Source organism: Plecotus auritus (assembly GCF_963455305.1).
Source record: "Plecotus auritus genome assembly, chromosome: 1".
Lineage (NCBI taxonomy): Eukaryota > Metazoa > Chordata > Mammalia > Chiroptera > Vespertilionidae > Plecotus > Plecotus auritus.
The window spans coordinates 45,222,888-45,242,764 of record NC_137770.1 but is presented as its reverse complement, the minus strand read 5'-3'; the positions used below and the strand labels follow the sequence as shown (position 1 = coordinate 45,242,764).

Here is a 19,877-nt window from a genome sequence, read left to right as displayed (position 1 = left end):
GATTTAAAAATTTATATGGAGTCCTAGCTGATTTGGCTCAGTGGATAGAGCATTGGCCTGCGGACTGAAGGGTCCCAGGATTAATTCCGGTCAAGGGTACATGCCTGGGTTGCAGGCTCAATCCCCAATGGGGGGCATTCAGGAGGCAGCTAATCAATAATTCTCTCTCATCATTGATGTTTCTATCTCTCGCTCCCTCTCCCTTTCCTCTCTGAAATCAATAAAAATATATTTAAAAATAAATAAATAAAAATTTATATGGAAATTCAAGGGTCTCAGACTAGCTAAAACAATCTTGAAAAAGAACAGTTTGATTTCTAAACTACAGTAATGAAGACTGTGAGGTATTGACATTAGAGGACATATACATCATAAGAACAGAACTGAAGATTCAGAGGGGACAGGGACCAAACTTACTACATTTGTAAACAGTTGATTTGTGATAAGGGTGCTAAGACCAGGCAATGATGAAAGAAGACTGCAACAAATTGTGTTGGGACAACTAGATGTCCACATGCAACAGAATGAAGTTGGAACCTCAATCTGACACTATATATAAAAATTAACTCAAAATGGATCAAAGACCTAACTAAAACTATAGAACTCTTAGATGAAAACACAGATGACCCTGGCATTTAAGGAGCATGGATTTAATTTTATGTGCAGTGCGAAGCACTTGGAGGGTTTTAAGGAGAAATAGCTTGATCATATTTAGAAACTCAAGAGAGGACACAGGGAATTTGTTATTATAATCCAGACAAGAGGCAATAGATCCATGGAGTAGGGTGTTAGCTGTGGGAAAGAAAGTGGTCAGATTCAGGATATGTTTTAGAGGTAGAGCTCATGGAACTCACTGATGGAGCACACAAGGAAGGAGAGAAGAGAGAGAGCAATAAAGAACTAAAATGTAAATTTTTGTCTTGAGCAACCAGATGGAATTCGGAACCTTTTACAGAGATGGAAAACTAGAAGAGGGAGAATCAAGAATTTTATTTTTTGGCCATGTTATGTGTGAGCTGTCTATTAGGTACTCAAAATATGTCCAGCAGAGTTGAATTTATATGCCCAATGTTCCCAGAGGGTCAGGGCTGGAACGACAGGCATTCTGATGGCTTTTAAAGCCAAGATTGAGGTTATCTGAAGGAGTGCACAGATATAAAGAAAAGGAGGGGACCAGTACAGCATCATGCAACAAGCCAATGTCTGGAAGTCAAGCAGAGGAGTTTCAGCCAAGAAGTTTCAGAAGGAACAAAAAAAAAGTAAGCAAGGCACCACAGAAGGGAAAGCATTTCATAGAGGGTGTGGTGATTGTAAATTGCTGCCGGCAGTCAAGTAAGGTGGATACTAAGAAGAAACTACTGGCTTTATTAACATGCAGATCACCAGTGTCCTAGAAAAGGCCTTTCAGTGGAGGGTTGGGGAAGTGGCCAACTGGAGTGAGTTTAGGAGAAAATGTGAGATGAGAGGTGTAATGGCAACCATTTTCATTTGACTGATTAATACTTTCTAAAGAGTGCACGTTTTGATTTACATTTGTATTTGTTATCTTGATTTCTGATCTAGCATCTTTGTGATTATTGCATTAAAAAAACTGAAGGATAACATACATCCTGAAGTGCACTAATCTTACCGTGTACAGCTCGATTGGCTTTTTACGTTTGTGTATGCCCATGTAACTAATGTTCTGATTAAGTAGACACAGAATATAAAGGGTACTTAATAAGGTTCCCATGTGCACCTTTCCCGTTTATAATCCCCCAGAAGTAAACCAATATTCTGACTCATATATACACCCATTAGCTTTACTACAAAAATTTCCCCAAAGGAAACAAATGAAAACTCTGAAGGGCATTTAATCGGAAACTAAGGTAGTGTAAGTATAAAATGCCAATCAGTTGGCGCCAAATCCTGACGCATTACTTTGAAAGCCTTCCTCTCCGAAGCCCCGCCCACTTTCTACACCACGCCCCCTGTTCTTTTTTTCCTGCCCAGCAACACTGGGGCACACCAGACAGTGAGCAGAAACCGCCTTTCTGTCATGCGCACTAGGGACAGGCGCGCTTCCCTCCTTACCAATTCAACCAATTAGGAAAAGGCGTCCTCCTGCACATTGAGGGTCCACCAGGCGCGCGTGCGTACTGCCGCGCGGTCTTGCGCATGAGCAGGTCGGCCCGCGAGGGCGGAAGTGAGGAGTTAGTGCGCGGAGGTGGGGCCGCTGTGCTTGCTGTGGGGTGGGCGAGCGACCGACATGGCGACCCCCGGGAGTCCCCTAGCTCCCGTGGCAGTCCTGATGCTGTTGCTTTGTGGGGCTCCCTGGACCCACGGGCGGCGGAGCGACGTGCGCGTCATCACGGACGAGAACTGGAGAGACTTGCTGGAAGGAGAGTGGATGATAGAATTGTGAGAGCGGGTGGTTGTCTCGGGGCCCCCTCGGTGGGCTGGGCGGGCTGGGGGCCTAGGTCCAAGTCTGGGCACCCACCTTCACCCCCAACCTCTCATGCGGGGCCCAGGTTCCTGGGGGCTGTCACTGCAGACTGCGGAGCCCGCGCCGCGACTCCTCTGCGGACGCGCCGGCTCGGTCCCACCCCCTCGCTGCTTACCGGCGAATATTAAGTTTCTTCCTAACGCGCGCACTCTAGTTTCGTGTCCAGGGCTGTGGTGCGCCTACGAGATTGCGTTTCGGTTCTCTTCTTAACTTTAATTCATGGCTTTAGGGGTGGGGTGGTTGGCGCGACTAGTTCCGTTACAGTTATTTATTTTAGAGTGGTGTTTCACAGACGGACTCAGATTTATTTTCACCAGATTTCACAAAAGAGGAATTTGAGCAGAACCTCGCTTCTCCTTTTGTTTAATTGTCCTTAAAAGGTAGTCCATTTATAGTGTAGGAATTGGGGACTTTTTGTTTTACATATTTTATGGATTAGGTATATTTTTTTACAATGCCACGTACCTTCAAGTTGGGTTAATTATTTAAAATCTTGGTTCCCTTGATCATTTTTTCCTTTCATTGCTTTTCTCTTTCTACACCTCTCATTTCTTCTTTGCGCGCGTGTGTGTGTAGAGAACTGAATGTCCTGGGTTGTGACTCTTAATGCTCTCCAAGTGGTACTGCATTAAAGATAAAATTAATGTATGAGTGTGATTATAAACTCTGTTCGAAGAAAATCACAAGTCTATGGTGATTCCGTTATAATGAGATGCCTTTTGCATCGGTAGAAGAGAACCTATCTGCCTTTGCTCTGGTTTTTCAATTGGTGGTAGTGGTGGCATTATTACCGATACTGATAATTAGTTACATTAGTAAAAAAAACAAACACAAAAAACCCCCGAAAACACCGTTATTGAGTGTTAACTGTGTACTAGACACTGCTAAGCATTTTACATACATTATTACACTTAATTCTCTCCAAATTCTATAAAATGAGTATTCTTGCCCACGCTTTACAGATGAGAGACAGATACCTAAAGACCTAATTAACCTGCCCAGGTACTGCTGTACTGCTTCTTCTGTGTCCAGAGCCTGGCACAGGGTAGGCATGCCGCAATAGCTGTTAGAACACCTCCCTTCTTTACCCAGGTTTCAGTGCGTGTTTTCCTGTATTGTTGGGTTGCCAGTTTAGGACGCAGGTGGAAGTGGACATCATTAAGGGAAAACCCATAAGGCCAAGTCAGTAATTCCAGTCAAAAGTCAAATGTTCATTTATATGGAGGGTAAGACAGGGGAAAATGTTTATAGTATGAATAAAACCAGTAACTCAGTGAAATGAATTTTCAGACACCATTGATGTTTCAGGGGAGAGGAACTATATAGCACGTTACAGTGTTTAGTTTTTATTAGGAACTTGTTTTAGATTGCGTTCATGAAGTATTGTACCATAAATAATGTGTTAAACAATAGTGATTATGAATTAATATGCAAAATACAGTCAAGCATTACTGAAGGAAATTTTTAGAAACTCAGTTTGATCCAGCTGTATAAATACATCAGTCAAAAGTGAAGTATTGGTGATTTGAATTAGAGCTTCTATGTGAAATTAAGAATGATAGTAATATTTTTTCTCAAGCTTACTGGTTTTGAGGCTGAGTCTTTAAAAAGCACTTAAAAAATAAAAGGGACTTGGTAAAGGGTTCTTATTAGTAGTACTAATGCTAATTATTACAAATCAGTTATCTATATTAAATCCATCCTGATCAGTTTTGTTACAGAGATATTTTCATTGTAATACTGTTGTTATGAATTTTGGCTTTTATTTTTGGTACTAGTCTTTTCCACAATGCTGTTACTTTTAGGGGATTTATTTTTAATAAAGTAAGTCAGGTATCATATATAATGGAGAGCAGAAACTACTTTTGTGTTTAACAGGTAAAACCTGAGGCAAATTATAAGAGAATACTAGTATACAATAAAGTGGAAAAATCAAATATTAGGGAAAAAGTAGAGCCTTGAAAATGCTGAATACTCAAGGAGTGATTTAAATCCTAACATGGCCCTAGCTGATTTCTCTCAGTGGGTGGATAGAGCGTTGGCTTGCAGACCGAAGGGTCCCGGGTTTGATTCTGGTCAACGGCACGTACCTTGGTTGCAGGCTCCTCCCCGGCCTGGGCCCTGGTCAGGGCTTGTGCAGGAGGCAACCAATTGATGTGTTTCTCTCACATCCATGTTTCTCTCTGTCTTACCCTCTCCCACTCTCTCCCTAAAAATCCTTGGGTTAGGTTAGGTTAAAAAAAAAATCCTAACATGCTTGGTCATAGGTTTGGAAATGAGATCTTAAAAACAGGCTGGCCTGTCTAATGTTTGTGTCTATGGCTTATATTTTGAGGTACCATTTATATAAAAATGCAGATTTTTTGGCTTCTTTTATATAAGATAAGGTAGCTTGCCACACTGGGCCAGCAATTCTTGTGGCAGTCATCCTGAGTAGTGGTTTCCTGCTTCAGGTGGGATGCAAGTTCCTTATTCACCACAGTCCTGGGTGCTTCCTGTTTTTCTCATACTGGCCCCTTCAGTGTAAAATTATTAAAACTAGTGAACTCCAAATTTGGCTTTGAGCTTTATGGTGGCCACATTTTAATGGAGAAATCCAAAGGTTTTTTTTTTTAGTTTTTTTTTTTTTATTAATTCTCACCTGAGGATATTTTCCGTTAACTTTTTAGAGAGAGTGGAAGGGAGAGGGAGACAAACATCAATGGGTGTGAGAGAGACACATAGATTGCCTCCCACATGCGCCCCAACGAGGGCAGGGAATGGAGCTTGCAACTGAGGTACATGCGCTAGATCAAAATCAAACCCAGGACCCCTTCAGTCCTGAGGCCAATGCTCTATCCACTGGGCCAAACCGGCTAGGACCAAAAGTTTTTTAAAAGAGATGTTTGCATGTGAAAAAGTCCTGTTAACTTAGTCTCAGAATTACTTTTATATGATTAGCATCATCATTTCATAGTTCTTGATTGCCCAGGTGTTAGGTCTACATTTAAAACTTTTTCATTTTCACAAAATCACTCTACTATCTTGCTTTTAATATAAAATATTCTTCATAAATTATACATTCTATAATTTTTATTCCAATATGGTTGTATTGGAATGTTTTTTAATTTTTTATTTTAAATATTTTTCTCAGTTTTGCTCCATGGTGTCCTGCTTGTCAAAATCTTCAACCAGAATGGGAAAGTTTTGCTGAATGGGGAGAAGATCTTGAGATTAATGTTGCAAAAGTAGATGTTACTGAGCAGCCAGGTACTGTAAGTCTGTGGGTAGTTTTGTTTCTTTGCATGTTGGGCTGATATGTTTATTCTGTTTTCCACATCACATGGTCTTAACTCTACCTTTCGTTAAGTTTTGAAAACATAACTGTCTGCAGCTAGTTAAGCCGACTCACTCACTCCCTGATGGGGGCTTAGTGTGCAGTGGCTGCAAAAAGCAGATTCCCTAATTGTGTATGCAGCTCATTCCTTTTATGTGTTGTTCTAAGGGACCTTGGAGACATCTTCCCCACATAACCGATTCTGATCCTTTTGTGCTTTGTAATCTAGGCCCCAGACTAGAATGTAAGATGCCTTTAAGAAGTCCTAGAACACTGTGTTCTAGGTGGACATTGGCCAAGCCACCATTTTCATCCATAGCAAGCTTTGGAATAAGGAGCATGTGGTTGAGGTTCTTTGTAGAGTCAAGGTCATATTTCTTGACAAGTGGTCTGAATCTGTAATTGTGTTCTAAATTTAATGCCTGTTATTTGAAGACATTGGCTCTTAATTGTAACGCCTGCATGGTTGTGGGGTCAAGTACACTCCTGACTTGGCCCTCTGGACAAGTGGTAGGTCCTGCCCTTAGGGATGCCCCTTTCTTAGTCCAGTCTCATCTTACCTGTTCTTGGTCATGGTATACCTGAGTTCTTGACTCTGCTCCTGTTCCATCTGTATAATAAAAGCCTAAGCAACTGTTATGGTGGATGACCAGAACGATTGGTTGCTATGGTGTGCACTGACCACCAGGGGGCAGACGCTCAATGCAGGAGCTGCCCCCTGGTGGTCAGTGTGCTCCCATAGGGGGAGTGCTGCTCAGCCAGAAGCTGGGCTTACGGCTGGTGAGTGCAGTGGAGGCTGGTGAGTGCAGTGGAGGTGGCGGGAGCCTCTGCTGCCTCCGCGGCAGTGCTAAGAAGCAGTGAGCTAAGTGGTAAGGAATAGTAAGCAGGCGGGCGGTAAGGAGCAAGGGGTCCCAGACTGTGAGAGGGTTGTCCGCCTGCAGCTTAGGCCCACTCCTAATGGAAGCCAGCAGGCGGACATCCCCCAAGGGGTCCTGGACTGCGAGAGGGCACAGGCCAGGCTGAGGGACCCCCCCACCACAGTGCACGAATTTCATGCACCAGGCCTCTAGTATGGTAATAATAGCTAATATTGAGCACTTGCCCATTAGAGTTAGTACTTCAAATGTTTTGCATTTATTATGTAATCCTTACACAACCTTGTGAGATAGGTAACATTCCACTTTATAGATAAGAGAACTGAGGCATAGGGAGATTAATTCTGTTATATTAATGTTAATGCTTGGTTAATAATGTTAGGTGCTATTATTATTATTTCCCATCTTATGATTCATAGTGTTTTCCATTTTTAACAACATCTTAAACTCAGTCTGTGTTTTCTGAATGTCAAATGCAATTTGATTTGATTTTAGACCTTTATAATATAGACCAGCGGTCGCCAACCTTTCAGTCCTCGCGGACCACCAGTGGTCTGTGGATCACCAGTTGGCAACCACTGATCCAAAGGTTTTCTTAAACCGGTGGTCGCCAAGCTTTCAGACCTCATGACCACCAGTGGTCCACGGACCACCAGTTGGCAACCGCTGATATAGACTACTAGAGGCCCGGTGTACAAAATTCATGCCGGGGCGGGGGGGATGTCCCTCAGCCTGGCCTGCACCCTCTCCAATCCGGGACCCCTCGGGGGATGTCCAACTGACCGGTAGTCAGACATCCCTCTCGCAATCCAGGACCACTGGCTTCTGGCTCCTAACCACTCACCAGTCTGCCTGCCTAATGTCCCCCACTGCTCTCCCCTGCCAGCCAGTTTGCCCCCAACTGCCCTCTCCTGCCGGCCTGGTTGCTCCCGACTGCCCTCCCCTGCTGGCCTGGTCGTCTCCATCTGCCCTCCCCTGCCAGCCTGGTCGCCCCCGGTGGCCCTCCCCTGCTAGACTGGTCGCCTCCAAATGCCCTCCCCTGCCAGCCTGATCTCACCCCCATCTGCCCTCCCCTGCCGGCCTGGTTGCCCCCAACTGCCCTCCCCTGCTGGCCTGATCTCACCCCATCTGCCCTCCCCTGCATGCCTGGTTGCCCCCAACTGCCCTCCCCTGCCAGCCTGACCTCATCCCTAACTGCTCTCCCCTGCCGGCCTGATCACCCCTAACTGCCTCTGCCTCGGCCCCCACTACCATGGCTTTGTCCGGATAGAAGTCAGATGTCCAGAAGATGGCTGTTCGATCTGGTCTAATTAGCATATTACCCTTTTATTAGTATAGACTAGAGGCCCAGTGCATGAAATTTGTGTACTGGTAGGGTCCCTAGCGGCTGCCGGCCGGGTAAGCCCTCCCTTTTCCCGGCCGCCTGCTGCCACCGCCACAGCTGGCCAGGGCCTCCCTCCCTTCCCCCAGCTGACTCTGCCCCCTGGTTAAACTCCCGGACAACCTCCTGATTGAGGGGACAATTTGCTTACTACACTTTTATTATATAGGATTGTTGGCTGTCCCATGACTCATCATAGTAGTCTTATCAAACAGTGGTATAATTGATCAAGTGTTTATAAATTCACTTTTTAATTGATAATATGTAGTAGTTTTTTTAAGTTGCTGTAAGTAAATGGGATTTTTTATTGTTTATGTTATAAAACCCAACTACTTTTAGGTATAATTTAATATTTTTTTTCTTATTAGTATTTAAATCAGAATCATCTTTTAAGTAGCTAGTGATCAGCTCATATAAAACCTACTTTGTGTTCTTCCTTATATTTATTTTTAATCTTTATCATTTGCAGGCCTGAGTGGACGATTTATCATAACTGCTCTTCCTACTGTTTATCAGTAAGTATTTAAAGATTTGGTAGTTATAGAGAAGGATGTATCATAGTATAATCAGAATAGTAGGCCTCTGGCCTATATTATGTTTAAAGAACATTATATTCATTAAGTATGTTTGAAGGCTTATTAACTGCTGGTGCCATCCTAGGTGCTGTTAGATAAATGAACGATATATGAAACAGTCCCTGATCTCAGAGATTTGTAATTGTTTTCGAAGGTGATGTTCACATGAAATGATTTGCTACGCTTCAGCAAGTGTTTGTGTTAGTTAAGTGTTTTTGAGCTCAAGAGTTGTGGTAGGTCCTGAAGGAAGTTTGGTAGGGAAAAATCACTGGGCTGGAATGGTTCATGGAGATTATGGGGTTGAAATGCAACCTTGGAGGTAGAATTTTCAAAAGCACAGAGTAAGCATTCTATCCTGAGGGCAGTCTCATAAGTATTTATAAATAGGAATGTGATATGTTAAAAAATTAGCTAGAATGTGCTATAGCTCAACCTTGGAGAAATAGTTGGGCGTTAAGGCAGGATGAATAAGATTATGTAGTCTTCAGTATCAGGTCTTTTAGTTTGACTTTATCATCTAAGTGGGGATTAGAAATCTCAAATCTGTATACCTGCCATGTACCTTAATACTCATCTAACTGGTGGGTTGAATGCCAGAAGGTACCACTCTCCTCATTTAAAGTTATGAAAATAAGTTGGCAGTTCTTCGTGTGTCTATATTTTGCTTTTCTTTGTTTTCTTTCCATGTTTATATCTGTTTACCTGTACCTTCTTTATTCTCCCCTACTCCCTTTGTTTCTTTAAATATCTATTCTCTATCTCTGTAAGTGCTTCTTTTCCTTTTCAGTCAGTATGTTTCTCTACAGGCCCCTTACGTGGCTATAAATTAGACTTCCCCTTTTCTTTTCACTTGTCAACACCCCTTGAACTACCTGGAATTTCCTGCCCATTTTCTTTTAATTATGTTTATCGTACCCATTCCCCTAATTTCTGCCTTTTCAAATCTTACTTGTCCTTCAAAAACAGCTCAAATGCCATTTTTCCCACAAAACTTTTGCTTTTTGGCTTACTTGAGGTATTTAACTCTGGATGGATAAAGGATACTTTAACCCTACTGTAGGTAATAGGGAACTATTGAAAGTTGTTGCATTTAGGAGATAAAAATAAAAATAAAAATGTTAATAAGTAGGATTAGACTAACTATTATTTAAGGTAGTTTAGGAATGGTGGGAGTAGGGAAGGTATTTATGACCCTATGACAGAACATAAATTGGGATTGGGAAGAACCAGGTAGATGTTAGGAAGAACACACAGCAGACTGTAAAATAGAATCACTGAAATAGTATGAAGGGAAACACTTTGCCAGATGCCTCCAGTGATTTAAGGCATGATGCCTGAGATGATGTGATTATGATTGAAAGTACCAGAAAATTGCCTTAAATGCTTAACTTATAGCTTAACAATAACTGACAATAAGTATCAAACACTTTCTAATAACTTTTCATGTAATATGTGCATTATACATAAGGCTTAAAAGTAATTTTCTGAGATTTCTCTAGTTTGTAACCTATAACGACTTATTATTTTTCATAGTTTTATTATTTGAAAGAATAACAGTAACAGTCTTAAGGCTTATGATTGTATAAAAATATAACATTGTTTAATTAAATTTTGGGCTAAGATATTATGAGTTGATAAATAATGTAATTTGCTATTTGTGCATTTGCTAATGACTTTGAATATTAGGATTAATTGTATAGTGAGATTAAAGAAATAGCAAAACAAATAAAAAATTTATTTGGTGCTGGTTAATATTTAATTCTGATCCTCTTCAGTTGTAAAGATGGTGAATTTAGGCGCTATCAGGGCCCAAGGACTAAAAAGGATTTCATAAACTTTATAAGTGAAAAGGAGTGGAAGAGTATTGAACCTGTTTCATCATGGTTTGGTCCAGGCTCTATTCTGTAAGTACGAGGGATTTTTCTCTTATTTATTTCAGTTTTAATTAGAACAGAGAATTATATTTCATGTAAATAAGACATACTTGGACTTCTTATGTGATATTTTTTATTTGACTCTTCTAAGTTAAACAGATCCTTTGATTCTTACCAAGTTAGGAGACATTTTATAGAATTAAGTTGAAAGCCTTTTCAGGAATGTTTAACTCTGTATATATGGTCATTTGTATCATCAAAAGTAATCCTTCTAAGTAATCCTTCTAAGAGCATGAACAATGTAATGGGTAAAGCTATCATTTGAGCTTAATATTTGAATGAGAACCATACTTGTGCTAACCTTTAGATTTTAGTTCTTGATTTAATGTGATTGAATTATTCCACTTGTCTGATAACTTTTTGTTTGAATAGATGGATGAACAACCCTAATATCATGACTAACCACTGAGCTTTACGTATAACTAGAGGGTCACAGCTTGTTATGGAGCAGTAAGCATTGGAAATAGCATGCATATTTCATTCTACTCATTGGGGTGCAATGCCTTATGGGTCATTTGAGAGACTTCCAGGAATATTGAGTTTTGCTGAGGTCACCATGGACTGACTTATCCTGGTGTGACTAAGCTATCTCTTCCTTGTGCTATCACCACACATGCTGTTGGGATATGGGGCATTGGGGCACCGAGGGTATTAGAGAAAAAAATGGATTCTAGATTCTGGGAGTCGGGGAAAGAGCAGTCCCTAAACATTATTTTGAAATAGAAGTTATCTTTTCCATCTTTCTCTTAAACCTCTCCTGTGAAAAATTTCTGAATTGATTTGTCAGAATTCCCACACTGAACCACCATGTCCAATCCAATTAAGGGACCTAGTATTTGTGATAGAGTCTAATTAGTTCAAACTATAGTGAGGCTATACAGTGCTTTATGTTTCAATTTCTTGTTCCTCTTCCCATTTTTGCATTTTAAACAAAAGCAACATGATTAAGGTACCTTTCTATGTTGAACTGAAAATGTAACTAATTTTATTATTATTATTTTTAAGAATAGTTTATTGATTTTTAGACAGAGAGAGGGGGAGAGAGAAACATCAATATAAGAGTGTAACATTGACTGGCTGCCAGATTGAGCCCACAACCTGGGCATGTACCCTGACTGGGAATCGAACCAGCAACCTTTTGGTGCAGGGATGATATCCAACCAACTGAGCTGCACTGGCCAGGGTGATTTTTGTTTCTTTGAAATTTCATAAATGAGTCTTCTTACCCTTTTGGTAGAAGAAGAGGGTTGCTTCTAAGTCTGTTGAATCCTCAGGGCAGCAGCCCATACCTTTTTTATTGGTAGACTGAATAAGGGGCACTCACAATAAGTGTCAGCTCAGCAGGTTCAGTTACCCAATGATTGGCAATTCAATCAGGTCATCCTGCATATAGGAACTTTGGCTTATGTATGAATTGGTTTATGTGTTGGTGGCACATAGTTGGGAACCAATAAACCCTTATTTTTGGAGCATGCCTTTTTTTAACTGTCCATGTGGGTTTCATTATGTGAAAATAATCATTAGTTTTATTTATATGACTAGTGACCCAGTGCACAAAATTCGTGCACATTAAAAGGGGATTAATTAAAGGAAATAATTTAATATTGCTGTTTGCCCTTTCTCTATAATAGAAGTGTTAGAGATGAAAGAAAATTAGTAAAATGTATATGAAAACCTTCCTCCTGTCAGAGTCTGGGGCGCACCACGGGACCCAGAGTCAAGACCCCGCCCATCCACGTGCACCTCAAAATTGTGTGAGACCCAGACCTGGCCGGCCCCCCACTGCTCCCATTGGGCTAGATCCAGACCTGGCCAGTCCCACCCTTGTCAAGCCCTGCCGGGCAGAGGGCGTAGCCTCATGTCCCCTGGCCAGGCGTCAGGATGGGGGGCGTGGCCTGAGGTCCCCGAGCCCAGACCGGGGTGGGGAGTGTGCCTTGAGGTCCTCCATCAAGCCCCGCCATGTGGGGGACATGGCCTGAGATCCCCTGTCAAGCCCCGCTGGGTGGGGGGCATGGCCTGTGGTCCCCAGTCAAGCCCCGCCTGGCAGGGGGGCACAGCCTCAGGTCCCCTGGCCCAGCACCAGGAAGGGGGCGCAGCATCAGGTCCCCTGTCAAGCCCCGCTGGGCGGGGGCGCGGACTGAGTTCCCCCGACCCAGCACTGGGGGTGCACCTTGAGGTCCCCCGTCAAGCCTCGCTGGGTGGGGGGCATGGCCTGAGGTCCCCTGTCAAGCCCAGCCAGGCAGGGGGGTGCAGCCTCAGGTCCCCTGGCCCGGTGCTGGGGCAGGGGGAGCAGCCTGAGGTCCCCTAGCCCAGCACCTTGATGGGAAGCACACCTTGAGGTCCCCTGTCAAGGCTTCAGGTCCCCTGGCCTGGCACTGGGGTGGGGGGTGCAGCCTGAGGTCCCCCAGCCTGATGCCAGGGCGGGGGGCATGCCCTGAGGTCCCCTGTCAAGCTCCACGGGGGTGGGGGAGGACGTAGCCTCAGGTCCCTGCTGATTGCTTGTTAAGGCTCCTTATGGGAACTTGGCCACAGCGGTGGGTGCAGCCATCTTTGTAACAGAGTGATGGTCAATTAGTATATTCCCTCTTTATTAGATAGGATGGTTTAGCATTTGTCTTCTATATAATTATTTTATACTAGAGGCCCAGTGCAGGAAATTTGTGCATGGGTGGGGTGTCCCTCATCCCAGCCTGCACCCTCTCCAATCTGGGACCCCTCAAGGGATGTCTGACTGCCCATTTAGGCCCGATCCTAAACGGGCAGTCGGACATCCCTCTCACAATCCAGGACTGCTGGCTCCCAACTGCTCACCTGCCTGCCTTTCTGATTGCCCCTAACCGCTTCTGCCTGCCAGCCTGATCACCCCCTAACCACTCCCCTGCCAGCCTGATTGATGCCTAACTGCTTCCCTGCCAGCCTGTTTGCCCCTAACTGCCCTCCCCTGCAGGCCTGGTCCCCCCCAACTGCTCTCCCCTGCAGACCTGGGTCCCTCCCAACTGCCCTTCCCTGCAGGCCCGGTTGCCCCCCACTTCCCTCTTCTGCTGGCCTGGTCACCCCTAACTGCCCACCCCTGCAGGCTTGATCGCCCCCAACTGCCCTCCCTTGCAGGCCTGGTCCCTCCCAACTGCCCTTCCCTGCTGGCCATCTTGTGGTGGACATCTTGTGTCCACATGGGGGCAGCCATCTTGTGTGTTGGAGTGACAGTCAATTTGCATATTATTTTTTTATTAGGATAAAGGCCTGGTGCACGGGTGGGGGCCAGCTGGTTTGCCCTGAAGGGTGTCCTGGATCAGGGTGGGGGTTCCCTTGGGGCGTGGGGTGGCCTGGGCGAGGGGCCTGTGGTGGTCCCCCCCCCCCCCCTCGGTGACCAAAGCAGAGGCCCTGGTGTCTGGGATTTATTTATCTTCTATAATTGAAACCTTGTAGCTTTGAGTGGAGCCAAGCCTCCTGCTCGCTCTGTGGCCGCAGCCATTTTTGTTGGGATTTATTTATCTTCTATAATTGAAACTTTGTAGTCTTGAGTGGAGTCCAGGGCCGGCCAGGGTGTGTGGGAAGCTTGGCTTCCTCCATTGCTGGGGAAACCCAAGCCTCCCGCTTGCTCCGTGGCCGCATCCATCTTGTTTGGGTTAATTTGCATACTTGCTCCTGATTGGATGGTGGGCGTGGCTTGTGGTTGTAGCAGAGGTACAGTCAATTTGCATATTACTCTTTTATTAGATAGGATTTCAGTAAGCTATATAAAATCAATGCTATTGTAAGTTTTATTTATTGTTAATCTGGAAGGGGAGGTAATTCTCAGGTGGGGAGGATCCATCCACTCAGTTAATGGCCCTAATTCTTCCTTCAGGCAGGCTCTGCTCATGAAGGGATTTTCTGCTTATTTGGAGCCATTTGCTTTTCAGTATGCCTAACTTTAACTGACTGGTTCCATAGAGCTTGTAACCTGTTACTCAGAGTACATTGGAGAAGTCATCAGATGAAAGGTGAAAGATTAATGTCAAAACAATAGGAGAAAATGAAAAAACAGTCATTAAGTGTTTTATTTATGAGAACATCACATAGTGGCAACAATTATCAGAAACTTAATTTTCATTAATAAGTCTTCTTACAGTCTTGAAATTAGTACTGTAGGACTAATCTTGATGAACACCAGCAATAAAATCTAGCCTGCTGGGAAATTAGAGTGAAAAATAGAAGATATAGCTATATACACATATTGTACTTCAAAGATGTATATCTTATTCAGTTTTTTAATCATTTTGCTTTTATTTTAGGATGAGTAGTATGTCAGCTCTCTTTCAACTATCTATGTGGATTAGGGTATGAGCTAAAATTTTATTTCTATATTAAACATTTTTGACATATGCTCTTTAAATGACCAGGTTTTTAGGTTATTTTTTTCTTTTAATTTTAGACTTGCCATAACTATTTTATTGAGGACCTTGGATTACCGGTATGGGGATCATATACAGTTTTTGCTTTAGCAACTCTGCTTTCAGGACTATTATTAGGACTTGTAAGTACTTTATTTTTAGGGTACTGGGAAGAAAAATATTGTAAAATTGGATAATTTTATATAGTTGTACTAGCTTTTTCATATGTTATATATTTGGATTTCTTATGTTTGTTTTTGCAGTGTATGATATTTTTGGCAGATTGCCTTTGTCCTTCAAGAAGACACAGACCACAGCCATACCCTTCCAGTAAGAATATTTTTATTTTGTTTTATTCTTTTGGATTCTTTTATTACTTGCTTATTTATTCATTTAAAATTTTTCTTTTTATTACAGTTGACAAATAGGCTACATGATTTGAGTTGTTTTCCAGTATGTGTGTTTGGCTTAGATTTTGAGTTGCTAGAGAAATACCCAACTCAGTCGAGCAAAATAGGAATTTATTGGTTTATGTAGCAAGGAAATCTGAGGGCAGAGTTGATTGGATCCTAGGGCTCAGATGTTAGCATGTTATGTTTCTGAATTGCTCAGTTCTCCTTGTCTTTGTTTGCTTCATTTTTGGCTCTTTTCAGCTCTTAGCATAAAATGATTATAACTCACAATCGCAGAAAAAGAAGGAAATACACCTTTTCCCTACCCCCATCTTTTGGAAAAATCCTGGCGCACTCCATTTGTGTAAAGGGCTCACTTGTAACAGTCACTGTAAACCTGGGCTTCTCAACCTTGACACTGTTGATCTTTTAGGCTGCATAATTTTTAATTATGACGGGCTATCTTTTGTATGCTGTTGGATATTCAGCATCCTGTTGGTCTCCAGTAGCACCACCTCTCAATTGTGACAATCAAAAATATCTCCAGACATTGCCACATGTTTCTTGGGGGGCAAAATCACCCCTGGTGGAGAACCACTGCTGTAAACTGTAGTGCTCACTATAACTACAAGAGATGTGGTATAGGGAAGAGACTATTGACTAAACAGAAAGAGGCATACCAGACAGACAAAAGAACAGATTGTCCACTATGCGATAATTTCTCCCCATAGTTTTCTGATTTACACTCTGTTCCTGTATTTCCCCCCCTCCATTCTGGATTGATTGCTTAGGATTAGGGGCAGTCTAGGACAGCCTTGGGCAAACTACGGCCCGCGGGCCAGATCCGGCTGTTCTATCCGGTTCTCTTGCTCTCCCCTCCGCTCCTTTACTTTGAATTTATATTAGTTCACACAAACACTCCATCCATGCTTTTGTTCCGGCCCTCCGGTCCAGTTCAAGAACCCATTGTGGCCCTCGAGTCAAAAAGTTTGCCCCCCCCCGGTCTAGGAACACTGAAGAGAGTTAAAGCTCATTGGCCCATTTCTGTGTTTTGATGTCAGTTTAACATGGTGTATTCTAAGTTTAAGTTAACTAGCAACTGGCCTTATTAAAAAAAGTAAAAAGAGTATATGTGTATATATTTAAAAATTAGCACATTTTATTGTTTATAATTATCTGTATATATAAAAGCCTAATTTGTAAAGTGTCCCCTCGGAGTTTGACTGACCGGGAGTTTGATTGCTTGCTATGACATGCGCTGACCACCAGGGAATGGCGCAGAATGAAGGCAGTCCCCGGCCGGCAGCTGACAGCCTCTAGGGACTCTACCCGTGCACAAATTTCATGCACTGGGCCTCTAGTACCTTAATAAAAGTACATGTGGTATAGAGGATCACATTTATGAAACCACTTGAAAAAAACGTGTAGGAATATAACCTTCAACTGTAAATGTTTGATTGCTGTTCACTTGAGAACTAAAACAAGGATAGTGCTGAAGTTTATTTCAGTATACTTATTACTTAAAAGATTTAATAGCAAATTAATATAAGATAGTTATATTTAATACAGTATATTTTTCTTAAAACATCCATATTTACAGCGTTAATTCTGATTCATTAATTTCAATATATAAATAGGTAATAATAATGAATTTGGTAACTAAAAGGGATCTTGCAAACGAACCTTTATTTTTATGCTACCTCTTATTCTTGAAGGTAACTTTTTCCTTTTGGAAATCCAAACTTATGATTGATAAGTAAATGCCAAAGCAGTTTATGGTATATGAAACGTGTCTTGATTTTATACTAATGTAAATCTAATATACCAACAAAAAAAATTTTGTGGTCTTTATCTTTAAGAAAAATTATTACCAGAATCTTCTCAACCTTTGAGAAAAGTGGAGGAGGAACACGAGGCCGATGATGAAGATGTTTCAGAAGAAGAAGCTGAAAGGAAAGAAGGAACAAACAAAGACTTTCCACAAAGTGCCATAAGACAACGCTCTGTGGGTCCTTCATTGGCCACAGATAAATCCTAGTTAATTTTTATAAATATCAATATGATTTGGACAAAAACAGATTAATCATTTCTTTTCCTTTGAAGTGAACTGTGACTTTGTACACTGAAGGACTCAGTCTATATTGTCATTAGAGGTCTGCCTTCAGAAAATAAAAGATAGCACTATGTAAAAAGTTTGAAGTAGGATATAACAATAGTATGGTGGTTTAAACAATTTTTTAATATTTTGAAATATCTGGTGCCAAGCAGTAAGATTTGTGTATGTTTAATAATAACTTTTTTCATAATAAAATTTTTCTGAGTTGAAAACTTACACTTCCCAAGTATTTCATTATTGAGGTATTTAAGGAGATTACAGAAAAAATTACTCATTTTATAAAATTTTTCTCAGTTTCACTGTGTGAAAAACACACCATATTTCCCATAAATGGGAACTTTGCCCACTATCTCAAAAAATAGTATTTCACTGACAACTCTGGTCCTTTTAGATATAGTTCAAAATTTCCTTGTATTTTTAGATTGCACAACTAATAAAAACTACCTTAATTACAGTTTTTTACACATAGATATGCTACTGATTTAGGAAGTTTTCGTAAGTCCATGGTGTTGTCTTGATTCCTATAAGGTTGGTTGCTATTTTTGTTCCTGTGGTCAGTGTGTTTTTCTTACCATTTTGCATTTTCCAAATTGAATAGTATCCTGGAAATATTTTTCATGTTTTAATAAATAGTATTTTATTTTGTTGTTGCAAACAAGTTTACTGAGGACTGTTTAAAATTGAAGAGTTGGCCCGGCCACTGTGGCTCAGTGGTTGAGCATTGACTTATGAACCAGGAGGTCATGGTTTGATTCCCAGTCAGGGAACATTCCTGAGTTGCATGTTCGATCCCCAGTGGGGGTATGCAGGAAGCAGCCGATCAATGATTTTTTCTCATCATTGATGTTTCTATCTTTCTCTCCCTCTCTGAAATCAATAAAAATATATTTTTTAAAAATTGAGGAGCTGCTTACTGATACAATATTTTGGCCACTCATTAGATTTTTAAATCATTCTTATTGAACTTGGACTTGGACTTTTTTTTTTTTTAATATTTTTTATTGATTTTTTACAGAGAGGAAGGGAGAGGGGTAGAGAGTAGAAACATCGATGAGAGAGAAACATAGATCAGTTACCTCCTGCACGCTCCCCACTGGGGATGTGCCCGCAACCAAGGTACATGCCCTTGACTGGAATCGAAACTGGGACCCTTTAGTCCGCAGGCTGATGCTCTATCCACCTAGCCAAACTGGTCAGGGCTGGACTTTTTTTTTTTAATGTGAAGGTTAACATTCCTGATTTTTATTTGATGTGGAAAAGCTATTTATATTCTAAAAATTCACAGAAGCTTAATCTGATATAAAGTTAGCATTCTACTGAGGAAAAAGCATCTTTTATAGTGTTAGTTTTCAATATACATTTGTCCTCACATACAGAAAGTTCTTAATTGATTTTTCAAAGTCATTGTATCGATGTTTTAAAATGTTTTTATGTGTTTGAGAAGACATACTTTGTATTCTATACTTTCTATTGTGTGTTATTTCATAGGTTGGAATCAGCAGGATGGGACATTTAATATATTTTCACTCTTTAAAGAGTTAGAACGCAGCAAAAATGAGGTCAGTGTGGGGTGGCAATAGAGAACTGTATTGGCTTTGAGAAGGGGAAAAACTAAGTATTCAGAATGAATCACTTGTCTATTATGTGATAGATGGTTTCTGTAATGTCCCCTCTCATCTAGATTCTTCCTTTGTGTCAGTTCATTAGACTTAGTTTCATAATGTACAACAGTTATCTTTAAATGCCTCCCCTTTAGAATATTAAGTATTCTACCACTAAAGAGTTTGGATGTGTAGTAATTTTGTGTTGCTTTAGAAAAATATTCTAAGCACAAAATAAACTTTTCTAAGCCTTCAGTAAAGCTAAAGATGTGTGATTTCTAGTTGCATATTTAGAAATGCTTAATTTGTATTTAAAAGTGTTCAAAAGAATAGTTGTGTCACTCTGGACTTGATGCATGTCATCATACACATCTTTTTCTGTTATCTGAACAAATGATAGATGAAAGTAGTTCTTATTAATAAAGCATTCTATTTTCTAGTATACATAAAATTATAAATTTCAAGTTTTTAAGTAATTAGAAAATATATATACAGAAAATTAAAAATAGGCTGAATAGGTAGAGACTTGATATTTCAGAAAATAGATCATCTTGCAGTTCTTAAGCACTGTCACTATAAACATCTGCATAATCAATTTTCTGTTATATCAGAGGCTCACAGAAATGATGTGGGATTTTACCTTTAGCAGACCCTTTTTGTTTCCATTATTGGTTCATTTATTATATATACTAGACATTTGTGCACTAGGGGAGGTTCCTCAGCCTGGCCCGTGCCCTCTCGCAATCTGGGACCCCTTGGGGGATGTCCACCTGTCAGCTTAGGCGGACATCCCCCGAGGGTCCTTAGCGCTGCCGTGGAGGTGGGAGAG

At 41.4% G+C, this 19,877-nt stretch overlaps 1 protein-coding gene across 2 annotated transcripts; it reads left to right on the top strand.

The window, feature by feature from the left end:
* The first annotated feature begins 2,107 nt into the window (after positions 1–2,107).
* On the top strand, positions 2,108–19,491 carry TMX1 (thioredoxin related transmembrane protein 1). Of its 2 annotated transcripts, XR_013960197.1 has the most exons (9): positions 2,108–2,400; positions 5,619–5,734; positions 8,527–8,572; positions 10,408–10,536; positions 14,841–14,886; positions 14,981–15,082; positions 15,203–15,269; positions 17,191–18,223; positions 18,520–19,310. XR_013960197.1 is itself a non-coding variant. In XM_080661749.1 (8 exons), the coding sequence occupies exons 1-8, from the start codon at positions 2,249–2,251 to the stop codon at positions 17,367–17,369; spliced, it is 837 nt and encodes a 278-aa protein (XP_080517875.1). In that variant the 5' UTR covers positions 2,108–2,248; the 3' UTR covers positions 17,370–19,491. The 2 variants fall into 2 exon arrangements, 1 of the variants encoding a protein (XP_080517875.1); XM_080661749.1 differs by having other exon boundaries at positions 17,191–19,491.
* The last annotated feature ends 386 nt before the right edge of the window (positions 19,492–19,877 follow it).